Here is a 21234-nt window from a genome sequence, read left to right as displayed (position 1 = left end):
TTTTGACTTATGGGTTTGGAGGAGAGACCACCATTTTCTCTCTGGTGACTGTCCAAGTTAAATCAGAATCAAATAAATGATATAAACAATCCCAAAACCCCTAAAGAAATAGAAGTAGTCATTAATAGTCTCCCAACCAGAAAAAGGCCAGGACTAGATAGGTTTAATGCAGTGTTCTATCAGGCCTTCAAAGAAGACCTAATACCAATACTCTTCAAACTATTCCACAAAATAGAAAGAAAAGGAACACTACTCAATTCGTTCTATGAAGCCACAATTACCCTGATACATAAACCACACAAAGACCCAGAAAGAAAAATAACTTTAGATCAATTTCCCTTATGAATATCGATGTAAAAATACTAAGTAAAACTCTTGCCAACTGAATCCAAGAACTCATCAAAACAATCATCCACCATGATTAAGTAGGCCTCATCCCAGGGATCCAGGGATGGTTCAATATATGGAAATCCATCATTGTAATTCACTATATAAACAAACTCAAAGTAAAAAATAAAACAACACATGATCATTTCATTAGATACTGAGAAAGCATTTGACAAAATCTAACACCTCTTCATAATAAAAGTTTTGGAAAGATCAGAAATTCAAGGTCCATACCTAAACATATTAAAAGCAATATACAGCAAACCAATAGCCCACATCAAACTAAATGGAGAGAAACTTGAAGCAATCCCACTGATATCAGAGACTAGACAAGGCTGTCCACTCTCTATCTGTTCAATATAGTACTCAAAGTCTTAGCCAGAGCAATTAGACAACAAAAAGAGGTCAAAGGGATACAAATTGGAAAGGATAAAGTCAAAATATCACTATTTGCAGATGATATGATAGTATACTTAAGTGATCACAAAAATTCCACCAGACAACTCCTATAGCTGATAAACAATATAGCTATTCTCAAAGGATTCTCAAAGGCTGAGAAAGAAATTAGGGAAATGACACCCTTCACAATAGTCACAAGTAATACAAAATACCTTGTGACTCTAACCAGGAAAATGAAAGATCTATATGACAAGAACTTCAAGTCTCTGACAAAAGAAATTGAAGAAGACCTCAGAAGATGGAAAGATTCCCCATGTTCATGGATCGGCAGGGTTAATATGGTAAAAATGGCCATCTTGTCTAAAGCAATCTACAGATTCAATGCAATCCCCATCAAAATTCCAAATCAATTCTTCATAAAGTTAGAAAGAGCCATTTCCAAATTTATCTGGAATAACAAAAAAACCCATGATAGCAAAAACTATTCTCAATAATAAAAGTACCTCTGGCAGAATCACCATTCCTGACCTCAAGCTATACTACAGAGCAATAGTGATAAAAACTGCATGGTATTGGTACAGTGACAGGCAGATAGATCAATGGAATAGAATCGAAGATGCAGGAACAAACCCACACACCTATGGTCACTTGATCTTTTTTTTTTTTTTTTTTTTTTTTTTTTTTTGGTTTTTTTCAAGATAGGGATTCTCTGTGTAACCCTGGCTGTCCTGGAACTCACTCTGTAGACCAGGCTGGAATTCAGAAATCCACCTGTCTCTGCCTCCCAGAGTGCTGGGATTATAGGCGTGCGCCACCAACACCTGGCTGGTCACTTGATCGTTAACAAAGGTGCTAAAACCATCCAGTGGAAAAAAGACAGCATTGTCAACAAATGGTGCTGGATCAACTGGCAGTCAAAATGTAGAAGGATGTTCTTCTTCTTATCTCCCTGTACAAAGCTCAAGTCTAAGTGGATCAAGAACCTCTACATAAAACCAGACACACTGAATCTACTAGAAGAGAAAGTGACAAAGAACCTGGAGCACATGGGAATGGAAAATTTTCCTGAACAGAACCCCAATAGCTTATGCTCTAAGATCAAGAATTGACAAATGGGACCTCATAAAATTGCAAAGCTTCTGTAAGGCAAAGGACATTGTCAATAGAGAAAATTGCAATCAAAAGATTGGGAAAAGATCTTTACCAATCACACAACTGATAGAATACTAATATCCAATATATACAAATAACTCAAGAAGTTAGATTCTAGAGAACCAAATAACCCTATTAAAAATGGGGTACAGAGCTAAACAAAGAATTCTCAACTGAGGAATACCAGATGACTGAGAAACACATAAAGAAATGTTCAACATCCTTAATCATCAGGGAAATGCAAATCAAAGCAACCCTGAGATTCCACCTCACACCAGTCAGAATGGCTAAGATCAAAAACTCAGGTAACAGCAGATGCTGGAGAGGATGTGGAGAAATAGGAACTCTCCTTCATTGCTGGTGGGATTGCAAGCTGGTACAACCACTCTGGAAATCAGTTTGGTGGTTCCTCAGAAAATTGGACACAGTACTACCTGAGAAGCCAGCTATACCACTCCTGGGCATATACCCAGAAGATGCTCCAACATGTAGTAAGGACACATGCTCCACTATGTTCATAGCAGTCTTATTTATAATAGCCAGAAGCTGGAAAGAACCCAAATGTCCCTCAAGAGATGAATGGATCCAGAAAATGTGGTACATTTACACAATGGAATACTACTCTGCCATTTAAAACAATAAATTCATGAAATTCTTAGACAAGTTGATGGAAGTAGAAAATATCATCCTGAGTGAGGTAACCCAATCACAGAAGAACACACAAGGTTCGTACTCACTGATAAGTGAATATTATCCCAAAAGCTTGGAATACCCAAGATATAACTCACAGACTAAAGGAAGCTCAAGAAGAAGGAAGACCAAAAGTGTGGATACTTTGATCCTTCTTAGAAAGTGGATAAAAATACCCATGGCTCACAGTCAACCAATAGACAGTGCATAGAGTCCCCAATGGAGGAGCTACAGAAAGGACCCAAGGAGTTGAAGAGGTTTGCAGTCCCATTGGAGGAACATTAATATGTACAAATCAGTACCTCCAGAGCTCCCAGGGACTAAACCACCAACCAAAGAGTACACATGGTGGGACCCATAGCTCAAGCTTCATATGTAGCAGGGGATGACCTTTACAGACATCAATGAGAGGAGAGGCCATTGGTCCTGTGAAGGCTTGATGCCCCAGTGTAGGGGAATGACAGATCAGGAAATTTGGAAGGGGGGTTGGTAAGCAGGAGGAGGGGGGATGGGATGTGGGGTGTTCAGAGGGGTAAACAGGAAAGGGGATACCAATTGAAATGTAAATAAAGCAAATATGTAATAAAATAAAAAATAAAAATTTATTTCTATAACCTTGTTTCATGATGATAGGAATTTTTCTTGTTAGGTTTCTAACTCCTTTAGTCAACTGCAGTACTTCAATAAGATTCCCAGCATTCAATAAAAAACAAGTAGTGATCTTCCACGTATTTGTAATTATTATGACTGACAAAATGTCAGAGGGCTTGTTTTCAAGAACTTCCGACTGATGATCAAACTATAAACTCTCCCATCCTGGTACCATCCCATTTCATCTATCTATCTGTAGTCCATGAAATTTAGACAACCAAGTCCTATGAATGGTCATGCCTAAGAATACACACACACACACACACACACACACACACACACTGACAATTAGTGAAAAAGAGCCCATGAATTTGAAGGGACATGATTTGAAGGATCGTGGGGAAGGGTATATGGGAAGGCAAGGAGGGAGGAAAGGGAAGGGAGTGTGTAACTTTATTAAAATCTCAAAGATAAGATTAAAAAAATACCCAGTTTTCCTCACTGCCACAGCGTTCTCCAACTCTTATTTCAAGCTCACGCCAATCAAGAGTTTCTATATCCTCTGAGTCCAATATCTTTTCACTCTAACTTACCTTACATACATATGAAGAACCTCTCTAAAACTTCGCTTTCATACATATGAATACACTTCAGAGGAAGAAATGGAAATGCACTATCTTTTATATCCACAAGAAAGGCTGGCCTACATTAACACGACACTCAGGAGGATCTACTCAGACTTCTGACAGTAAAATATAGCCTTTTGGAATTTGGAGAAATTCATATAAGCATGCAAATACTACCACAGGCAAGGTTCAGGATATTTCCACCATTCCTACTTTTGCTCCTGCTGCCAAACTCTCCACTTCCAGGCTCTGTCCAGACCCTGATACTCTGGATCTGGTTTTCTAGAGCATGAGGTGAAATGGAATCACCTAGGCTCCTTTGTGACACATTCATATTGTTTCTTGTATTAGCAGTTCTTCTTAATTTTATCTCATAGTGATGATGTTCCTTTGGTTTACATTCTTTTATAGAGTTTACCTCTAAATATTACAATATTTTTTTACTTCTTTTCATGTGTATGTAGCATGTGTGGGAGAGTCTATAAATGTATACGAATGCTTGAGGTGAATGTTGGGAATCTTTTTCAATCCCTTTCCCAATCAAACCTAGAGAACATCAACAGGGCTAGCTTCTGCAGCCAGTTTCTATTTGCCTGAGTCGGGGCTTACAGGCAGTCACCACACTCACTCCTGGCTTCTGGGGAATCTGAACCCTAGGCCCTCTGCCTGCTCAGCAAGTGTTGCATCTGCTGAACCATCTCTCCAGGTCCCTGACATTAGTAATTCAGCAGATTTTTTGCTAGAACAAAGTATTTTTCGTGGGCTATAAAACACTCAGCCAGGTCACACTGCAGTGAGGTAATCACTAAGGTCACAGATCTCTGGGATCTAAAGAAGGATGCTTAGAAGAAGCAATGTTTTGCTGACAAGCACTACCTAAGCTGAACTTGGCCAAGTCTATGGTTATATTCCACAGAACCCAACAATGGCAGCAGCATTCAGCAAAGGCTCTTGCACAGTCATCTCCCACATCAGGTGCCAGGCCCTGTCAAAGCTCACACACGTGTAAGAATGGAGCTCACTAGCATCCAGTGTAGTCACAGACTCATACACATTCTCAGAACAGTTCCTAGGCAAACCAAATGTGATGAGGGCACCTTGTAAATCCACTTACAAGATGCACAATTTGAGTTTACAGCTTTTAATTTAAGAGGGGTAACTCAGTCTTGGGAGACTAAACCCTCAACCCGAGGACTAGAGCTGGTATCTGAAGTAACTGACTGAATGCAAGAACAATGGCAGTTTTCCATATCGCTAACTGCTGCTCCCTGATTGGAAGAAATCTATACATTTGGGGATTCAGAAGTGACCTGTGTTTTCTAAGTATAAAAGAAGCTTAATTATGTGAGTCGATGCTTCCTTTTATATTACCAGGCTGAATTAAATTTATGCATAAATAAGGAAGTGGGTATATTTTACTTTGGGCAAGTAATCTTACTGAGCCACATCTCCAGCCCTGAAGTAGCTTTACATTTTCACTGGCATATTGGGCCTAGTCGGATTATTTTTTAACATTGGAAATTTAAATAAGTAACCCCAATTTATAAACATTTGCTATTTCTGAATTCTATGGAGCTCTGCCTTGTCCTAAGTACTTTACTCAGAAACCTTCTATCTTGTGTGCCTTTAGAAATAGTAACAGCTACCTTATAAACAATAAGCAATCTTATTGCCTTCTAGAGGATTCCTACAAACAGGCTTACCATTGCAAGATAACTAACAAATAGTTATGAGTTCAAATAATTAAAATATGTAGTAAGTGATATGAAGAAATACCCTAGAGTCTCCCTCTTTAAGGTAAAACGGACTATGTTTTAAGGATTCTTTAGGTACTTATGAGTGTGTGCATTTGTATGTGATTAAATACATGCACTTGTGCACACTAACCCAGAGGCCCAAGGAGAGGCCCAAGTAGTGAGTGTCCTGTGCAGTCCATTCTGTTGAGCCAGGTCTCTTCTGGAGCCTAGGACTCCTGTTTTCTCAGTCAGGCTGAAAGCGAGCAAGTGCCACTGCTTCCCAGGTCTCTGCTTCCCTGAGCTAGGCGGATAGACTCACACTGGGAGCCAGGCTGGTTTTGTGGGTACTGGGATCTGAAATCTGGTTCAAGGTCACACAGGAGACACTCTAAACTGCAGAGCCATCTCTCCAGTCCAATGGATTCCTTTAATAAAACAAAACCCAAACAAACAAAATACCTTACAGCCTAGTGTGGAGGCTCTCAACTGCAGTGTCAGAATTTAAGAGGCTGAGGCAGGAGGATCACTAAGAGTTGCAATCCAGGCTGCAGTCCATTGAGAGTTGAACCTCTGCTTGGGAAAGCTGGCCTCCCTAACAACAGCAGCAGTCACAACAAACAAGAACAAAAAGTATCACCAACTACCACTGACTAAAGTGTGCTGCATTCAGATCAAAGTTGATTCTTGTGACATTGTCTCCAAACAAAAATATATTTCAATGAAACCACCAGAATAAAAAAAGCATACCCTTTACTAGAATGCATATGTCAATTACTTTCTGCCTAAATTGCTATCTAGGTGATTTCCATGCGCCTTCATGTGCTCCTCTTCCCATGGCTACTTCGCCCTGATGTTAGTCATTGCTACTTTTTCCAAAATAGGCGAGCTGCTGAAATTTTCAGGACGTGTGATTCAGTACACTGCTTAACTTTTCAGTACGTGCGATTTCATTTTATTTTAGGCAGGAAAAAAAAAAACCTTTGATTGTTATTCAGAAATTATAAATATATTGCAGTTTCTCCTATCTCCCAAAAGCTTGTCTGTGCTTATTTAACGATGTGTTGTTAACGATCGATGTTAACCCCCAGGCTTGCATGGGGACAAGGCAACGGCTCTCACTCCAGGACACCTGCACCCACACTGTTCACTGCTCACACTCTTCCACATCGCAAGCAGGGGCGGCTTTGTATGCATACATCACAGTATTTTTTGAGGCCAGTTCTCTCATAAAAGTTGGCATCAACTTAGGAAATAAACATTGTGTTCTCTAATTCATAAGGTGCTTCACAGTTTGGATGTATCATTTAGTGCCTTTTCCAGACATCAAAATGTAAATGTGGCTCTAGAGCAATTTAAGTTAAATTATAGTGATATTTTGATTTTATATTTGGTCGGTATTATGAAAATCTGGATTGTGTGGGATACCTTAATTATATAATATTCTAACAATGTACAGATTTGAAAACTAAGTAATAAGCAAGCAAAGTAAAAAAAAGAATGGAAATGAGAAGACTGCGACCATGCTGGCCTCAAAGCTCACTACATAGCAGAGGATGAGCTCGAACTCCTGATCCTTCTAACTCAGGACTGCATGCGTGTGCCACCACACTCTTTTATGCAGTACAGCGAATCACACCCAGGGATTATTGCATGCTAGAACTAGTTGGGTACTAACTGAGCTATTTGCCCAACCAAATCCCACTACTGATTTAGAATTTACATATACACCAAAAAAACAAAACAAAACAAAACAAAACAAAAACCAAAAGAGCAGGGTGAGTACCACAGACAAGAGAGGCACTGGAAGCAGCATGTGAGACCTATTGTGTGCTCTCTTGTCTCGCACACAAAGAACAGGACTCATGGGCATTCAGCACGTACATAACTCTGAAAATGGTCCAAAACCATTATTTTAGTAGTCTACTCCAGGAAGAGATTCTTGCTTCACAACATCATTAGGTGGGTGTATAATATCTTTTTAAGATGAAATACTAAGCGCCTGTGCTCTGGCCCAGTCCAGAAAAGCTAGAACCAGAACATATATTGACTATGATCACGCAGACCCAGAAAGACCATGTTCTCTTTTATTTGTAACTCATAGCTTTGAATATTTAGGTGTGATACATAACCTATAACCTGGAGTTATAGTACCAGGAACATAAAACATTACAGCAGGATGGGATAGGGGCAGTTTTAGGGAGGAGGAAAGTGGGATATAGATACTATAAAGGGGGGTGGGGAAATGGGGAGGTATTTAACTAGAGGGGGTAATAACAGAGGAACATAAACAACACTAAGATGCTTGAAGAAGCATCAGCATAACATTATTTTATAAATTTACTTTAAAAACATGTGATCTAGAGGCTGGAGAGATGGCCTAGTGGTTAAGAGCATTTGTTGCTCTTGGAGAGGACAAAGGTTTGGTTCTCAGTGTCCACATGTCAGCCACCAACATTTGTAACTCCAGTTCCCGAGATCCTATGCCCTCTTCTGCTTCTAGCTTCCACTGATACTACAACATGTGGTGCACAGACATACGTGCAGATACCACACTCTATTCATAAACAAAAGTTTTAATATTTTATATATAGGTTACACACACACACACACACAGGTTGTGTACACACATACTTTTTAGTGGAGTTACGTGAAATGGAGGGATTTTTGCCCTTATCAAAAAGGCTTCTTGTCTGGCAATAAAGTTCTACATCTAGTCAAAATGCAGAGAGTAAGGAACTATAGGCTGTCCAACTCCAACTGATATATCTGTAATGAAACCTTTATACCTAATGCTCGGACAAAACTGTGAAAGAGTGGGTGAAAAGATTACAAAAGCCAGAGTCTCAGGGTAACTGTGGTTAGATAGTGTCCCCTAGGCATAATAAAAAAGCCCCATGAAATCCCAGCAATATGGCTACCTGAACAAGATTAGTACAATGACAATAGCAGTTGACATGCCAGCATTAATGGTGGAAATTCTCCACGGTCCCACCCCTAGATGAAGGTAGTTAGCGTCTGCTAAGACAAGGAGAACTAGTCCCCTCCTGGGATGAGTTCCCACATAGGCTGTGCAATCCCTAGGGATAAGCTCTAGATACACGCACACAAGCGAACAGACAAATAGCTTAGTAGGTTGTACATACATACATGGATGTATATAAATACATATATGTAGATACTAGTGAAAATAATAATCAGAGACCATGAATTTTCAAGGACATGACAAGGAGTGGGACTTGGGTAGGTATCATACACAAAATTCTTAAAAAAAAAAAAAAACAGAAAAATAAATAAAAACTTACTTTTATTTGTGATTCACTGCACCTCCTCCCAAGATGAGGTATTCATATCTAGACTGTACTTCTTGAGCCTGTTCCTAACATGATATAGGCTTACTTTCTGTTCTCTAAGACACATTAAACTGATGCTTTCAAGACTTTACTTTTCTCTTTCCTACACAATTTGGTTCTTTAGTGTACTGTGACCCCAGCATGTCCTGGCCTTATTTCATTGTCTAGTCAACCTAACTTCTATTTTTGCTCTCCCATGTCCTATGCTGCTGAACTGCAGATCCTGGCTACCTCTCACTACTAATCTGCTTTTATTTCCCATGTTTCAGGTCATCCAGCAAGGATGGGTACACTGCTTTGGTCAAATCCTTCAGAAGAATGGTCACAATTTTATTCACTGCCCCATAGCTCCTCTTTAACAATCCCATTGGTCCCTATAGGGAACTTTTCATCTCAATAATGCAAGGCCTAAGCTTAGAGCAAACACCTCTGTGCTATGGTCCATCTGCACTGTTCCATAGGTTGTCATAGACTTCTGGTTAGTAGCACTGAATTCATCCTCCCTTGTCTTAGTTACTGTTCTGTTGCTGTGAAGAGACACTAGGACCAAGACAATTCTCATTAAAAAAAAGCATTTAATTAGGGGCTGGCTTACAGTTTTAGGGGGTTAGCCCATAGTCATCAGGATAGGAACTAAATGGGCATGACCAGTGTGGAACAGGCAGAGACAGTGGATCTGGTATAAGCCTCACCCCCTTTGACACACTTCCCCCAACAAGGCCACACCTCCTAATCCTTCCCAAATAATTCTACTAAGTATTCAAATATATGAGCCTATGGGGCTGTTCTCATTCACACCACAGTTGTGTTCTAAATCTCAGTCTCATCTTTATCTTTTCCTCTTTTCTTCAGCCAGTGTGGACAGGTGGGGCAGACTGCATGTCCTTGAGTACTAGGCAAATACGACAGCATTTGCTAAACACTGTCAAATCTGGTATGATCAAGCCAAGAGGATGATGACTCAATGGGTACAATACTTGCTATACAGGTTGACAACCAGTATTCAGATCCTCACTCTAGAAACCATGTGAAGTCATGGAAGTTAGTGTGTACATACAATTCCAGGGTACTCTGTGAGTTGACAGGCAGAGGCGGAGGAACACTTAGAAGCTTCTAGGCCTGCTAGTGTGGCACGCACAATAATAAGTAAGAGACTCTGCCTCAAACAAGAAGTGCGGAAGGTATACTTCAACCTCTAGATACACAAAACATAACACACACACACACACACACACACACACACACACAGAACAAACTAGCCCATGGCACACTAGCCCACAGCATGGTAGCTCATGGCAATCTGTCTTCAACTTACTTGTAAGCTGAGCCCTCAGTTGGGCAGGGCACAAGCCTACACTGCCAGCTCCTTGGGGGTTGGGGGGATGAGGTTTAATCAAAGGTCAGGAATACAAGGGGCCTAGGCAGTACAGTGAGATTCCAACTCAGAAACAAGTCTATCCTACTACACTAATACTAATACTAATTCACTATCCTTTCTGGCCTCATTATGTGATCAGTTTAACTGGAATTAAAACAATCTTAGTTCAAGTCCATGTTCATCAATAGGTGATGAGAAATATCTGCTTAAGTATTGAGCCAAGACCATGCTCTGCTCCCTGCCCCTATCTCCTATACTATTCCACTTCATCCGTGACCACTCAGCCGTCTCCAAGTCTAACCCAGTTGCTTCCAAACAGCCTGTCCATCACCTTGTACTCTTTGAGCACAAATTTTTCATTTGTATTTCTAAGTTAATCAATGATTTTTAAGAACCAAAACTAGAGAAGTTGAGGGAGAAGAAAACATCATCAGAATATACTGTATGAAAAAAATCAATTAAAAAAGAAATACAACTAAACAATGATCACAAATGGAACAAAAAGTAACTTGATTATACTTGCTTGTAATTGAACCCAACATTTCCTAGGAATCTGTAAAAAATTAAGCAATATCCTTTGTCCATTAATTCTTGTTTTAGGAGCTCTAACATTTATATATTGAAGACTTATATAATTGCAACAAGTAAAATGGTAATTTAAAATAAGAATAATCAGAAAATAAATACGAATTTTAAAAAATAATGTTTCTTTGAGTCTGTCCTTGGTGACTTCTTTCAAAATTCTTGTTATATTTTTAGTCAAATTAAGGGATAACCCTTCTTTGTGTCTGCTATATTCCTGGCAGCTATTATTAATTTGAGTGTTTTAAAAAATAATATTGACATTTACATAAAACTTTAGTCTTTCAAAACTACTTACAACTCTAAACACTTACACTTTACTTACAATATAGAACTAAATGTACATCTAGAATACAAAATATTTATACTCATGAGAGGTAAGGACTATAAGGGCAGTTGGAGATTGGCTAAATGCATTTGCATTGAGATAAAGAGATGTCAAGGGAGGAATGTCATGCTTTAAAGTGATCTGTTTGGGTGTCAAATTGACAAATATTGATATGGTATTTAATCTTGATTGTCAGCTTGTCTGAATTTAGCATCCCCAGGGAACGTATCTCTGGCTGTGTCTATGAATGCTTCCCAGAAGGTTTGAGTGAGGTGGGAAGAAGCACCCTGAGTGCGGATGCCACCATGCCAATGGCGCCCCACACTGAAGGAGAAAGGAGCAAGCAGGGGGATAAGGACATTTCTCTACTTCCAGGTTACAGCTGCACTTGGCCAGCTACCTGTTTCAGTGTCTCCAGGATAGCGGTGCACCGTGGTCGACTGCCTCTTCCCATGCTTTCCAGAATGGACTAGACCTTCACAATGTGGCCCAAACAAACCTTCCTACCCGTAGGTTGTTTTTGTCTGATTCTGTGTCACAGTGATGAGAACAGTAGCTAATGTGGTGCCTTCCAGATGGTGAGTTGCTATCTCCTGGCCTTGAGATAATGGGATCATGACTACAGCAGAGAAGACTAGAGTCTATAGAATGCTACTGTGGTCAGGAAATGCTACAGCTCTCAGTTAGGAGGGATGGGGGGGCTGCTCATTCAACCCAACAGGCATGTATATGCCAAGGATGTTGTAAGGCAACACTACTCTAATTCCTGTCTGGCATGAGAAGTTTTGTTTTTACAAATGCTTAAACTAAATCAAGTATTCTCTGTCATGGGACAAAAGCTATAAGTTTATATTTTAGAATTAATGTAATTAAGAATAGTTGCCATTTCTTAAGCACATACACTTTAATAGATACATGTCTTAAGTATACAAACTTTAATGGATACAAAATCATATAAATGAAAATCTCTCTATAGTTCCATGAGCACAGGGTAAACTCTATAGGATTATATTAGCAGATTTTTCCTCAAACATATTGTTTGTCTTTTCTCAAATTTATTCAGTGTTTCTTCAAAGTATTGCCTAGTAATTAAAGGTGTAACAAAATTCTTATGATTTAAACTTATTTTCATTTTTTAGTTTTGAAGTTTAGAAGATATTTACTTTGAGGGCTAAATTTGAAGATTTTTATGGTAATTTTCACAGATACAATGATAGGCATACAAATATAATTAGAATACAATTTTGAGGGGTGTGGCTATTGCAAATTATTAGTATTTCTTCAAGTTGAATAAGGCACTGCGTGCTTGTTTTTTGTTTTTTTGTTTTGGGTGGGGGAGGAAAAGGTTTATTCACCCTTACACTTCCACATCATAGTCCATCACTGAAGGAAGTCACAACAGGAAGTGAGGCAGGACAGGAATCTGGAGGCAGGAGTTGATGCAGAGGCCATGGAGGGTGCTATTTACTATCTTGCTCAGCCTGCTCTCCCACTGGGCCACACCCCATCAATCACTAATTAGTAAATGTCCTACAGGCCTATGACCGATCTCAGGAGGAGTTTTCTTAGCTGAGATCACCTCTTCTCAGATGGATTTAGCTTGTGTCAAGGTGACATGGATCTATGCAGCACACGCATCCATTGCTCATAAGCTGGAAACCCGTTGCTTCTGCCAGAGAATCTTATCATAGCAACAGAAACAAAACTAAGGCACAATCCACATGTGGATGATTTTTTAAAATATAGCTCAACTAGGCTAAGACAATGGCTGTGTCAGGTCGCATGCTTGTAATGCCAGCACTCAGTAGGTTGAGGTGTGAGAGTTGTGAGCTTGAGCCCAGTCTGGGAAGCCTAAGAACTACAAGACCAGGCTGAGCTACACACAAGATGTGGGTCGGAAAACTGACGTCTCGTGATCGGGAGAGCACAGTGTTGTCACAGTATGACAGTTAGGCATGAAAAAAATATTTTAGAGTTGTCAGTTTTTGCTCAAAATATACTACCAAATCAGTAACACAGCTTGTATCAATCAGAAAGACTCTTTCAAGTCAGTTATCAATTATCAATAATAATGACTAATGGCATATTTTAATAAAATTACAATTCTGAACTACTATTCCTTTCCATTTAATCTGGCCCAATTGTCCACAATATGCTAATAAAAATTTTTAAAAGGAACTTTTTTGTTCCTAATCGTGGTAAAATATAGTTAAGAAAACATACCTCCCCTATGCCATTAACATTTTGAGATAAAGAAACACAAGTAGCAAGCTGCAGCAAGCAAAGGCAGCATACTACCACCGGGTTACTGTTGGACTCTGGATCAGCAGCTCCTGGCTACACAGCACGTGCCATCCATTGACTGTGAGGTCAAGGCCCTGTAGTACTCTATGCTTCATTAGCTTAACAATAAAAATGTTTGGTTTGTCCTATATTGCTCTACTCATTTTTATTTTATCTTATTATTTTATATGCCTGTTACTATTCTAGTGAGAAAGAGGAAAAAGGTCACGAATTTGGCTGGACTGGGGAAAGAGGGATGATCTGGGAGGCACAGGAAGGGGAAACAAAAATCAGAGTATATTATATGAGAAATACCCATTTTCAATAAAAAAAGAAAGAAAAAACAAACCGTGTTACATCTTTCTCAAGTCACATAAGATTCATCTAACATGAGATACAACAAATAACAAAATGTGGAGAGAGGAGCAGCCAGTGGCCACAGGAACCGCCATCCAACGCCCTTTAATAGGAACAGCACTTGTGGCCCCACAGACGCTCCCTGAGGGCACTGTCTTCCTGGGCGCCACTGAGCCTTACTCTATGTCTCTTCCCTTCACCACAGGCCACGGAAGGAAACATTAAGCTTTATTCAGCTGTTGAAGATGAGGAGATTCCCTTCACAGCACTGTTTCTTTGCTGCTTTGGATAATGTGGTAAAGCCTGAGTCACTTTCTCTTTCCCATTTGTTTAAAATTATAATCTTTGTTGATTGCACTTCCGTTAAAGTTCTAAATATAACCACCAGCCAGTCACGTTGATATTTTAGAATCAGTCCTTCACTTATGACTGTCCAACTGTGCTCGGGATAGAACTGTAAATTATCATAAGTAGATTGAAGATTTGGATTTTTCCATTTGTTGATGTTCCTACAATTACCAAAGTTGTAATTTTATTTAGTATAATCAATGACAAAGACTGGGCAATAGAAATCTCTAGGATGCTTTCAGAGATATACATAGCATGTTAAAAACTAGGGAAATTTAGAATGAAACTGACATGGCACCAAGAAATCTAAGGTACGGAGTAAAAGCCGTGCTATTAAAACCCCAGAGTAAGATGCTGATATAAACAACACCAAAGCAACCTGTGCTTAGAGTCACATAAAAATATCTGTGAGTTAACATATGGGCCAGAAATAGCCAGAAGGTGTTTTGGTTCTGTTTGATCAATAATATTTTATTTTGTCATTTTAAAAAGATTTTATAAACAGTATGACAAAATCCATCCTGCAAATGTTCCTGTTTTATGTGAACTCAGCTTTACCATGCGGCCCCAAGAAGCTGAGATATCCAGAGCACAACTAAGAAATCATTTGAGAGAGTGACGCATGTGGCAGTGCTCAGCCTGTAGAGGGTCAGTAATTAGCTTCACCCGGATGCTGGTCCAGTTTCCTCCAGTTCCACCCTGCTTAGGGTAATACTCCCAGCTATGGCAGTTAGTAGTTCCTGCTTATTCCTATGTAGACTTGTGATTTGTTGCCCCACAAAGAGCATCTGCCTCCCAACACAACAGAGTTGCTGTACTTTTTCTACAATACAACCATTACAACAGAACAATCAAAAGAAGCTATAAAAGGAAGCACCTTTAAGAGATGGTACCACCCCCCCTTCACCACACCCCCTCTCCACAGCCCCGCCCCAGATTGCAAATGGTTTCTAGGCTAGAATGAGGAACCTGAGTCGTTCACCTCATGGGTGCTGCGAGACACTAGGCAGTGCTTGCCCTGGCGGAGATGGTTTACAGTTTACCTTCACTTCATGGTGCTGGTCCAACGTAGCCAATGCCTCGGTGCTCACCCCATTTTCCCTCTCTTGGAGCTCAGCTTCCATCCCTGGCTCTTCTTCTTTTGAGGGGAGCCCTAGGTCAGTCCCTGGAGTCCTGCAGCTGCCCTCAGAAGCATTTTCATCATGGCTATTCGTTATGGGTGATGCGGAATCTGTGGCGGTCTCATTTCTGTCTCCATTCAGCACAGGTGAATCAGGAGAGGCGACAGCAGTCTGAGGAGCAATCTCTGGGCTACAGGCAGTCTCCTTCTCATCTCGACCCTCCATCTGGTTTTGTGCAGCCACCACACCATTGGCCAAACAACCATGTTGGCCCTGAGTCTGATCGGGATCATTTTCCTGCTTCTGTGGAGAGTGCTGCGATAGAAATTTCCGTGGAGGTGTGGAGGTTAACCCGTGCTGTCCTGGAGTTTGAGGAATATTTAGGTTCATAGTAGAATCTTTTTGCAGGTCAATATAACTCGACAGAACACTATAAGATAAAATATAAAAAGAGACATCAGGATGAAAAGTTTTAGAATGAAGACAAGTCAATTCCAGGTGAAAAGAGACATCATTTCTACATGATGGTTTTAGAAACAGATTCTTGGGACACAAGCCACATTTAAACAAGCACATACATAAAAGGGGTGAAGGTTGGAGAGATGGCTGCCCAAAGCTAGGCTCAAACCACAACCAGACGGATGAACCCAAGCCTTTTCTGGTTGGAGTGTTTCCACGAGCTTTTTACTAATACAACTTATTCAGTAAAGATAAAGATGAAAGAAATATTTATGTTCAGTGAGATTGTCTTTTTCCAAGATCTTTATTCCTTAATAATTTTTAGCATGAGTTCCTAGCTTATAAACAGGCTATAAAACCAAGTTAGTTTTATTTGGAAAGTAGGAGCATTAAAAAGAAAAAACAAAACCTTTTATTATACACGCTGCAGCAGCTGCTGACAGGTCACTAAGGGTTCTCTTGTCCTCACAAATCAGATCCTTATACAAGCAAGACTTCACTAATGTCTCCAGGATGTGAGCAAGACTCTGCCTTCTCCAGCTCCTCTATCTCCCACCTCCTGGGGCCATCTTTCCCCTTACTACGGTCTTGCACATTCCTGTAGTTCTCCCTTTGTGTGCATGTTAGGATCACAGCCCTATTGTTCTCTGCCCAGCATAATCGTCTCCAGTACATTGGTAGAGTGCATTCCCCTGCTGTCATTCGGGCCTTTTGAGAGGCTTTGCTTGGTTGGTCTATTTAAGCAGCACACTCCATCACTTTCTCTAATCTTCTTTTATTTATCTTTAAAGCCCTTATTACTGTTGATATTCTATGTAGTCTTGATAGTACTAACAGGACAATAGAACCTTACTATGTCTTTGCCTGTTCAGAACTGAGCTGCTAAATCCCATTAGAATGTTCGGACCTGGCTAATAATTTATACAGACAGCTGTGATGAGTAAAGAAAATTTATGTAGCCAGGCATACTGTAAAGGCCATTGACCTCTTGCTCTGGAATGCCTGGGATGTCATAGTGGCCAGCAGGTGAGACAAGAACAGGCCAGGGAACTCTGAAGTGTTAACAGCTGCCTTTGCTTCTATAAAACCTGCTTATCACTGTGGGAAAGGGATGAAGTGGACTTTTATTATTATATAGAGGAAATATAAGAAACAACTGAGGGAAGTAAAACAATTTTCCTGCCCAGCTGTGGATTCCAGGAATAGTTGTAATACACACCTTTCTGGTGTTCATTAAAGAACCCCACCTTAAACACACCCGCTCTCAGGGCATGCTGTTTGGCTCTAAGGCTGCCATCACTCTGAAAGCAGTAGAAATAACTTCATTTAATCTAAATTTGAATTGAGTCTGAGTCTTTGATCTTTCTGAGATCGCCACAATACTGGTACTTCCTGGATGACAATATTGTTGCCCTTACAATGGATTCCTCCACAGGCAGAATCCTTGCAAACTCTTGCCCAAACATGAATCATGATTTATAGCACATTCTTCCTTACATTACACATTTCCCTTGGAGAGATAAACTCAAACAATTTGCATTTGGGCCACAAAACTAATCAGCCTTTGGACTAGGCCTCGTGCGGCCTCCCTGGGCCTGGCGGGACAGCACTGAGACCAGGCTCAGGCCCCGCCTCCTCATGTTCTCACGGCAGTGGCTGCAGAAGGAAGGATCTCTTTTCTGTTTTGACTCAATCAACTCTGAAAAGAAAAAAACCTGAATGAAATTTAGTCACTGCTTTAAATACTGCTACAATTTCAGCTCCCAAAGCAATACAAATTCCCTTCAGAGGCCTTTGAGGATCACAGAGGATCACATAAGTGCTCAGGAATGAAATACGAGTTTTAAACACGTTTGACTCTTACCTGCCGCCTTCAAAGTGACTGATGAGATCCGATACCTTACTGTGTTTCCCTTTTGAGGTACAAGTAGGGGCCGGATTAGACTGCTCCATCCTTGGCTTTGCACTAGGTAAAATTTTATGCCTGGGAACTTGGGGTATATGGGATGAAGGTGAATTCTGCAGATATAATGGTTTTGGAGGCACTGTAGAAAAAGAAAAGAATTCAATATTTCACTGTTTCTCTCTGTAACAGTGAAGATTCTCATACCACAGGTACAAAAATCTTCACCACTAGTAAGCTATTACAAGGGAGTCTGTCAAACTGGACCTGACCTAGCCAAGGAGAACTCTATTTAGCTCTGCTATTTCTCCAGATCTCACTGAAATTGTATAATTTCAATGTGTGTGTGTGTATGTGTGTGTGTGCACATGCATGTGTATATGTGTGTGTGTGCGTGTGTATGTGTGTGTGTGTGAGATGTGTGCTGTACTTAAAGGACCTGATAGAAGAAAATTATTCTTTCATTCTTGGAGTTAAGTAGGAATCAAGAACATGTAATGCAGAGTTCAAAGAAAAATATATCTGCATACTCTGTACTCACTAAGCTAAATTACAACCAGCCTTTTAGCTTGGTGTGGTGCTTCTGCCAACTTCAATGCCAGCACTCAGGTGGCAGAGGTAGGGTATCTCTGTCAGCTCAAGGCCAGCTTATTTACATAAGGAGTTTCAGTTTTAGGCCAGCCAGGGCTAAGTGCTGAGACATTGTGTAAACCAAAACCAAACACAAGCCAAGATCTTATGCTTCAGTCCAAAGCTCTGTGTTCAAAGAAAGTAGTAGCATCAAGACTAAAGAAATAACCTCAAATTAAAGAATGAAATTTCTCTTTGTGGTCACATTTACTACTTCAGGAAACCTAGTAAGCTTTAGGCATTGTTTTAGCTTCTGGGATTCATTATATTCCTTCCCTGCAACCTTGGTGTCCCTGTGAATGTTTACAGAGGAGACTATCTTCTTTTTAACTCTTCCCCGTTGAAAACTTTATCACGCATCCATGCTTTCTGAGGTGTCTCCGTGGACGAGTTTCCTCGCACGTCCACTTCCACCCCTCATCACTGCTGACCTCTTATCAGAAGGAGAGGTATAGGGTGTCAGCATTTCTAAATGTCGTCTGTATATCTTCTTTGCATCCTAGCAGCAACTCTTCTGTATTTCCAAAACTTAATCTACTAGGTTTCCATAAACTAGCTTACCCACATATACTCTTGTTTCCATTATTGATCACATCATTCAATCTTACATAACTTTTGAAATGTATATGAGTATGAGCTATGTGTGAAACAATGCATGTGAACATAAGCATTGCACTTATAGAAATACAACCCAGTAGATCAGTGGTTCTTTATCTTCCTAATGCTGCAACTGTTTAATACAATCCTTCATATTCTGATGACCATGAACTATAATTTTTTGCTACTTTATAACTGTAATTTTGCTAGTTATGAACTATAATGTAAATATGATATGCAGGATATTTGATAAGTGGTTCCTGTGACAGGATTGTTTCATACCCCCAGGGGTTGAGACCATAGATTGAGAACTGCTGCACTAGGGGAAATGCCTTCCTTTTAACAATACTCTTCTATATAAAAGCATTTATGACTACAAACTATATGTCGAAGACTCTTTTTATTGCCCATGGTCACCACTTTAAGTCTCTTTAATAGCTTTCATTGTTTTCATTCAAACTCTTGATGCAAAAGGAACAATACAAACAAAAGGCTCCTAGTACCCGGTGTGCTATGTAGCTACCAAATATTCTACAAACAAATTTTATTATCAGTCACATTGACTTTTGCCAAGAACAATAACTCTAATTAATTGTTACTATATTAAAAATTGAGGCAACCCAAGAGTAGAGCAAAAGTAGATTCAATGGCAATGTCTGCCTTGAATGCAGAATGGGAAAATAGCTCTTGGTGCCCAGAGTCCAGGGCACCTCTGTTCCCTGCTCTGCCCCTTTCAGCTATTCCTTCCAACCATCTCCCTTCTTTATGATTCTCCACCAACCCAAAGGACAGCTCTCCACTTGGAACCCACCGCTGAGACACAGACAAGTGATCTTTATTCCCCACTCCCACCCTTCATTACAGATGCTCTAGACTTACTCTTAAACCTGTTGCTGCCTGCCGCCCTGAGCTCCTGCTCCTAGTCTACCTTCATCCTCTTGGGACTTAAGACTCTTGGGATAGGCACAGAGATAAGGGAACCCCTACATCTTTCTTTCAATGGTCTGTCTTATCATTCATTTGTGACTCTCACAGCTGTCACATTTGGATAGGACCCAGAATGGGCAATAGCAACCAAAGAATAGATCACGCAATCAGCAAAGGCAAAGCCATACATCTACAGATATCTATGCCAAAAAAATCTTCAAATTCAAATACCTTAACTCTAGAAACACCAATAAAAACCACAAATATGAACAATAAAAACAATACTTTCCCTGCATAAGCCAGCAACTCTATTGTAATAGGCCCTGAAAAGGCAATTTAGCTGATACATAAGAAAAGGTCCTCAAAAGAGTGATGAAGAATGTGTTCAGAACTGGAGAGAGGACTCAGTGGTTGAGAGCACTGACTGCTCTTCTAGAGGATATGAGTTCAATTCCCAGCAACCACAAGGTGTCTCACAACCATCTGTAATGGGATTTGATGCCCTCTTCTGGTATGTCTGAAGATAGCAACAGTATACTCATGTGTATATATACACATACATTAAATCTTATAAAAATATGTTCAAAGATGACAGTGGGGGGGAGTTGAGGGGAGAGGGGAGCCTGATCTGGTATTGGATGAGGGAAAAGAACTGAAGCCCTGGAGGCCAGCAGAAACGATGGAAACAGGCAACCTTGGGAGATAGGAGGTTAGGGGAATCCTCCAGAATGCACCAGAGACCTGGGAGGCAGGAGACTCCCAGGACTAAAAGAGAGGGACCTTAGATGAAAGGTCTGACAGTAGGGAGAAGGATCTTAGAAAGCCAACCTCCAGCAAGTCTAGGGCTTCAAATCAGTGGGGGGCATGCCACAGTCATAACTCTGACCCATAATTGTTCCTGTCTGAAAGGATTACAGGGATGGAAATGGAGAGGAGCCTGAGGAAAAGAAGGTCCAGCAACCAGACCAAAGTGGGATCCAGCTCAAGGGGAGATCCCAAGGCCTGACACTATTACTGAGGCTATGGAGCACTCACAAAAAAGGACCTAGCATGACAGCACTCTTGAAGACCCAACAAGCTGAAAGAATCAGATGCAGATATTTGCACCCAAACAATGGATAGAAGCAGCTGACCCCTGCTGTTGAATTAGGGAAGGCTGAATGATGCTGAGGGCGACCCTGTAGGAAGACCAGCAGTCCTTGTCTTTTGCGTGAGTTGAAACATTAGCACAGGTATCACTGAAAGATTAATTTTATCATTTTACTTCTCTATAAATTTTGATACATTTTCTGGACACAAAAGGCTAGGTTGTAGTATTTCAGAAGGTATCTTTCTAGGCTATTCTGGATTTAAAAGTTTTTATAGAGTAATCAAGTATTATTTTGAATTG

General features: G+C 40.3%; 1 protein-coding gene across 5 annotated transcripts in view; it reads right to left on the bottom strand.

Moving 5' to 3' along the window:
- The window catches only part of Fgd4 (FYVE, RhoGEF and PH domain containing 4), a 185739-nt gene that overhangs the window by 65020 nt on the left and 99485 nt on the right, over nucleotides 1-21234 (bottom strand). For all 5 annotated transcript variants that reach the window (XM_052158297.1, XM_052158300.1, XM_052158301.1 and 2 more), the window contains 2 exons: nucleotides 17652-17832; nucleotides 15251-15758 (listed from right to left, as the gene is read on the bottom strand). In XM_052158297.1, the coding sequence (XP_052014257.1) occupies nucleotides 15251-15758; nucleotides 17652-17832 (689 nt within the window). The remainder of the gene's footprint in view (nucleotides 1-15250; nucleotides 15759-17651; nucleotides 17833-21234) is intronic.

Source organism: Apodemus sylvaticus, chromosome 15 (genome assembly GCF_947179515.1).
Source record: "Apodemus sylvaticus chromosome 15, mApoSyl1.1, whole genome shotgun sequence".
NCBI classification, from domain to species: domain Eukaryota; kingdom Metazoa; phylum Chordata; class Mammalia; order Rodentia; family Muridae; genus Apodemus; species Apodemus sylvaticus.
This window is presented reverse-complemented; position numbering and strand designations above follow the sequence as displayed.